A 5,682-nucleotide genomic window follows, 5' to 3' on the forward strand; every position below is an offset into this window, starting at 1 on the left:
CCTCCAAGGCCAGCTTTCTGCACCAATGGGCCCCGCCGAGTGGGCAGCTTCTCGTGTTCCCGCTGCGGCTCAGCAGGCTGGGCCCAGATCCAAACAGGGGGCCGGAAGCTGGGCAGCCGTGGGAATGCCAGGTGCCTCCCACTCCCTCCCATCCCAATGGAGCTGCTCCTTCCCCAAGCCTGGCACCCATACGGCAGGCACTAAAACTCTACCCAGCCTCGCCCTACAGCCTGGAGCTCCCAATGGAGGTGGGGTGGGGGGTGGCATCCAGACCCTCATCCTAAGACAGCTCCACTTAGCTCCTTTACAAGCAGGCACTGGCTCTGGGGACAGGTTCTTCCTGAGCACCCGGGACTGTGACCCACGGGATGACCCCTTGGAGAGCTCACGCAGACGCCAGAGTTGGGGCCGCCCAGCGCACGCCCCCAGCACAGACGCTTCTGGGTCTCGGGCTGCAAAATGTTCTCCCCCGGGCAGGGGGCAGGGCCAGCGGCTCCTCAGACAGAGCCGCATTTTTGCTGCACGTGCAGGGTCATGTCCACCGCCAGGGTCACAGTGCAGGACGTTCCATCGTCACCAGGGCCCCTCCTGGTGCCCCTTTCTGGCTGAATTCCTACCTTCCATTTGTAACCTCTGGAAATCACCGACTCATGTCCCCCTCTGCGGTTTTGTGATTTCGAGAGCATCATACAAATGCAGTTGTTTTCACATCTCTGACAGAGGCCCAACCAACAATCACTTTTAACCCACAAAATCACCGCAGATTGGCTGGTACCTCCCTTTTATTCACCAAAACATGGAGGGGGGCGCAGGCACCTGCCTCAGCTGTGACATTGTTGATCATCTTCCCCCAAAGGCAGTGGCTGAGCCCAGGGAGGGGACAGGAGGGGAGGGGCAGAGAGGGGAGGGACAGGGAGGGGAAGGTCAGGGAGGGGAGGGGCGGAGAGGGGAGGGGTAGGGCCTTGGTTGCCGGTTGCCATCTCATCTCACCCGCATCTTGGGGCCACCACGCACCACAGGTACATCCACTCCTTTACCCTCAGGAACCCTCGTGCAGAAATGCAGAGGTGCCTTCAGAGGCATATCTCTGGGAGGCTCAGGCTCTGGGAAGGGAAGGGGGCCCTGGGGGTTTTTACTGGGCTGGGACCATTTCTGAGAAGGGAGGGGCATCTCGGAGAAGGAGCCTGTGGTGGCCTGAGTGGTGTCCCTCAAAGGACATGCTCCTCTCCTAGTGCCTGGAGCCTGTGAAGGGCGTCTGATGGGAAAGGGTCTTTGCAGGTGTGAAGTTAAGGTCTTGACAGGAGATCATTCTGCATGAAGATGGGCCCTAAATCCAATGACAAGTGTCCTTAGAAGAGACAGAAGAGGAGACACAGACAGAGGCAGAGGCTGTAGTGACAGCCACAAGCCAGGGATGCCTGGACCCCCCAGCAGCCGGAAGAGGCAGGAAGGACCCTTCCCGGGAGCCGGTGGAGGGAGCACAGCCCTGCGGACCTCGGGTTTCAGACCTCGGGCTCCAGGCTGTGAGAAAGTAAATCCTGGTTGTCCTAGTCACCCGCATATGGTGACATCAGCCCCTGGAGACTCACACAGGGCCCCATCTCACTTCCTGCTCAGACCTTACCACCGTGGAAGGCCCCATCACTGCCCCGACTCCAGGATGCTTTTCACAGCATCTTTCACCAAAGCACCTTGTGTTCGGTTCCCAGACCAGGGGGAGGGGTGGGCACCTCCTGGGGTGGGACCCCCCAGCCTCTGACGTTGGCCCCAAGCTCTCCCCATCCAGCCCCCTGCCCGTTCCGAGTTGCAGCTCACGCATGGGAGGCCTGGGCGGGCTCCTGTAATGCTTGGAGTAGCAGGGATCTGGAAGGACAGAGGGGGCTCTCAGCGCAGGGACAGGGACCCCGCAGACACACCTCCCATCCCCACCCTGTCCCGGCTCCCGCTTGGTCTGGGAGCAGTGGGGCTGACCTTTGTTGGTCAAGTTGATGATATTTTGTGAGCCAAGTCCGTACTTTTTGCAGGTTTCTTCAAATCTGCTCAGGAAGGAGGGTTCCAGCTGTGGGACCCGTGCTGGGAACAGAGTTGGTTGTGTGTGAAGCTGGGCCTTGCTGGGGGTGCTCAGGCAGTGCTGAGGCTGGGCAGGGGGTCACGCCCTGACCAGAGAGGGGCTTTGTGCCAAGTGAGATGGGAGGTGACAGATTGAAGCACCCAGCACCCTAACGGTGTGTCTGTGGGAAGGAATAGCCAACGGGAACCACCTCTCCAAACCCCAGGGCCACTGCGAGACCCTCCTCCGCCCAGGGTTGGGCCAGACTTCAGAGGAGGTGGGGTCCCCGAGGGGGTCAGAGGGGGACAGCGGAGGTACCATAGAGCGCCAGCGTGTGGGTCTCGGTCCCGTTCCTGAAGTTCTGGAGGTGGAAGGTGATGAACAGCCTGTAGTCAGTCTCCGAGACGGCCACTGTGTTCTGGCCCTCATCTGCGTGGAGACATGGCTCAGCGTGGCCTGGCCCCGCCACCCTCAGGGTCCTGCGACACGTGCTGTGTGGCCGCAAGTGAGGATGGGGGGTCAAGTGGCCTTTTGAGGCGGGAGGGGAGGAGCCCACGGTGCTCACCCAGCGGAGACCCCTGCACAGGGGGCGGGCAGCAGCGGCACAGCCCTCTCCCTCCTTGTCATTGGCTTGCAGACCCTGGTGGCCCCTCAGTGGGCTCACCCCCCAGAGCTCAGCATGACACACCTGCCTCCCTGCTTCCCCTGGGCCAGGAGCCCCCCTGGGTAGGTGCCAGGATGGGTCCCTCCAGTTCAGGGTCAAGCTGTCAGGGGCTTAACTAAAATCCCCAGAGTCAGTGCTCACCAGAATACGGCCCAGGCCCTGGAGAAAGGAGACCCCCGACTGTGAGACCAGGAGGAGCCTGGCTTCCACTTACAGTTGATGGAGTATTCCCCATTCTTCTCTGTCTTCTCGCAGACCACGACCACAGCCACACACTCCCCCTGCACCCTGGAAGCCAGCCAGGAAGATGCCGGGAGTGGAGCTCCAGCCCCCTGGACGTGCGATGGCAGAGAGCACCCCTCCTCCAGGGCACAGGCTCCCCCTCCCAATGCCCAGGCCTCATTCCACAGCTCCGAGTTCTTGGGCTGGGCCCTGCTGCAGCCCACCGGACACCCTCATCTCCTCGAACCTCACCCCAGCCTTGGAAGGGGGGCGATTTCATCTCTGTGTTTCAGGGAAGAGCACAGTGCCAGGCAGACCGAGTCCCTGCTCCCACCTCACCCTGCCCCCAGGGGTCACACGCACAGGCTCAGGCTCTCGCCAGAGTGCAAGTCAGTGAGTGTGAGAGCGTGTGTGTGCAAGAGTGAGAGTATGCGTTGGGGTGGCAGGGGCATGGGTCTTCCTGATGCCAGCTGAGATGGGCAACACGCACATGTATTCGAAATCAAATTTTAGGCTGCCGTTCTTCGAGTGTTCAATATTCTGGATGAAGACCCTCAGGTCTCCATTTTCTTTAATCCGATTCAGGTCATCTTAGGCCATGAAAATAGAATACCAGACCCCCGAAACCTGAAGACAAAGAGCTCCAGTGGGTGGGGGGCCGCGGGACAGCCCTGGGGATGCTTAGCGCCCACAGTCTTCCCTCCCAGGGCCCAGCCCCTTAGCATCTGGCTCCCAACCAGAACCCCTCCGCCCTTCCAGTGCCCCCAGGTCTCCCCCCGTCACCAGATCCCCCCTTTACCCCCAAGGTCGCCCCTCTGCTCACAGAATGCCCTCTGCCCTTCCAGGGCCCCCTCTGCCCCCCAGGTCTCCCCTCTGTCCCCAGATCCCCCCTTTGCCCCCAAGGCCCCCCCTCTGCTCACAGAATGCCCTCTGCCCCTCCAGGTCCCCCTCTGCTCCACAGGTCTCCCCTCTGTCCCCAGATCCCCCCTTTGCCCCCAAGGTCCCCCCTCTGCTCACAGAACGCCCTCTGCCCTTCCAGGGCCCCCTCTGCCCCACAGGTCTCTCCTCTGCCCCTCCAGGTCCCCCTCTGTCCTCTCAAGGTCCCCCGCTCCGCCCTTTCCCACTGAGTCCCCCTCTTTTCCCTAGGTCTCCCCTATACTTCTAGGAACCCCTGTGTCCTCTTAGGGCCCCCATCTCCCTGCTGGCCGCCACTCCACTCTCCAGGTTTCCCCTCTGCCCTCCCAGGGCCCCCTCTAACCTCTCAGGGCCCCAGTCACTCTCCCAGGCCTCTCCCACCCGACCCTCCCGGAGTAACCCCTGCTCTCCCAGGCTGCTGTCACAGCTTGGGGAGGAGAGGTGGGCTCCCCTTGGACCAGTTGCCCTGGTCACAGGTCAGAGACCCCAGGCTGGGGGAAGACAGGTGCCTTGAAGACTGGCCCCTTCCCCACAGACCCCGATGCAGACACACCCTGGCCATATTGTAGTTCCTCTGCATAACGGTGCGGGGATCGAACTCCTGGGCTGCGATGAGGCTCAGCCCCAGGCTCAGCAGAAGCAGAGCCATCTTTGCCGTGGACGCCTCAGCCCTCAGCCCACCCCCTTTATACCCTGCTGCCCTGCGGCTTCCAGCCCTGCAGGGTGGCCCACTCTGTGGCCCGTCCACACACATCCTGTGCCCACTGGGCATGCAGCCAAAGGCCCCGAGGCTGCTGCCCTCTCTGCCTTGGGGAAGATCACCCCACTCCCTTGTGGGAGCTTCCTGGATCCGTGGGCAAAGGAACCTGCTGTCCCCTCACTGGAGGCAGGCACCTTGTCTCAAACGCAGGGGACAGCCTCTCTCTCAGCCTGCAAGAGGACCCACGGTGGCTGTGTCTGTGGAGTACAGGGTGTCCCTGTTCCCCTCCCATCCCCTCCCGCTCCTTCCCCAGCACAGCATCTGGGGCCGGAGCCGATGGTGAGTCACAGCGTCCCCAGACTCAACCGACGGCCGGGCGCTTATTCGCTCCTTATTCTCTCAGCCCAGTAACGAGATGCAGACGAGCTGGGAAATAAGAGAGTTTGCTTCTGTCACCGGGTACAGGGAGAAGCCCGGGAAAATAGCACCAGACCACTCAAAATTGCAGTTTTCCAGAGCTTCTGTACCTTCGAAGCTGTAGGTCTACGTGTAAGTGTGCATTCAGCTAAAGACACAGTGATGAACTTCTTCTAATCTATAACTAAGGCCTGAGTCCTGAAGACCTTCCTCTGGAGCCTCAGTAAATTTACTTAATCTGGAGGGGTCCAGGTGCTGGGGTGATTCCCCTTATCTTGTCTCCTGCTAAATCATGGAGGTTTGGGGCGTTCCTTTAGACCCCAATAGAACTTGTTTAATCCTAAATGGGTCCCATTAAGAATTCCTTTGTTATCTTGCCATGCTTCAAGGCCCAGGAGAGGCCTGGGCAAAACTCTTGGTGGGCTTTTGTTACATTCCAGCCTCTGTTGAAGGGCGCTGGCCCTCTCAGCTTTTAATAGTTAACTTCACCACCCGGTCAGTGCTGAAACAGTTGTCGTGGAGGCCGGCCTATTCAGCCGTTAGTGAGACCTGGCTTGCCACAATCCCCACTGTCAAATTATGCATGATTGCTATCATGCTTGTATATTTATTTCTTATGAGAATCATGGGGGGATGGGGCATTATAATCTTTCTGGCTACTTCCTGCTGATAGGAGGTCATTGTTATGGGGCACCAAATGCAGTGTTGGAGTGA

At 60.1% G+C, this 5,682-nt stretch overlaps 1 protein-coding gene across 1 annotated transcript; it reads right to left on the reverse strand.

The window, feature by feature from the left end:
* Nucleotides 1-764: 764 nt before the first annotated feature.
* On the reverse strand, nt 765-4,513 carry LCN9 (lipocalin 9). The gene is made up of 6 exons (XM_054659346.1): nt 4,405-4,513; nt 3,427-3,563; nt 2,929-3,002; nt 2,369-2,479; nt 1,972-2,073; nt 765-1,863 (listed from the first exon to the last, which is right to left on the reverse strand). Coding segments are annotated over exons 2-6 (567 nt in total). The 5' UTR covers nt 3,429-3,563; nt 4,405-4,513; the 3' UTR covers nt 765-1,585.
* Between the last annotated feature and the right edge of the window lie 1,169 nt (nt 4,514-5,682).

The sequence above is a fragment of the Pan troglodytes genome, chromosome 11 (genome assembly GCF_028858775.2).
Source record: "Pan troglodytes isolate AG18354 chromosome 11, NHGRI_mPanTro3-v2.0_pri, whole genome shotgun sequence".
NCBI classification, from domain to species: Eukaryota; Metazoa; Chordata; class Mammalia; order Primates; family Hominidae; genus Pan; species Pan troglodytes.

Bases quoted from the DNA above. Each gene is read 5' to 3' on its own strand.
- LCN9 (XM_054659346.1), bottom strand. The intron at 2,480-2,928 runs GTAAGTGGAAGC...GTCTCCACGCAG, and splicing joins TGGGGAATACTCCATCAACT to ATGAGGGCCAGAACACAGTG. The intron at 2,074-2,368 runs GTACCTCCGCTG...CTCTGTTCCCAG, and splicing joins CCACACGCTGGCGCTCTATG to CACGGGTCCCACAGCTGGAA.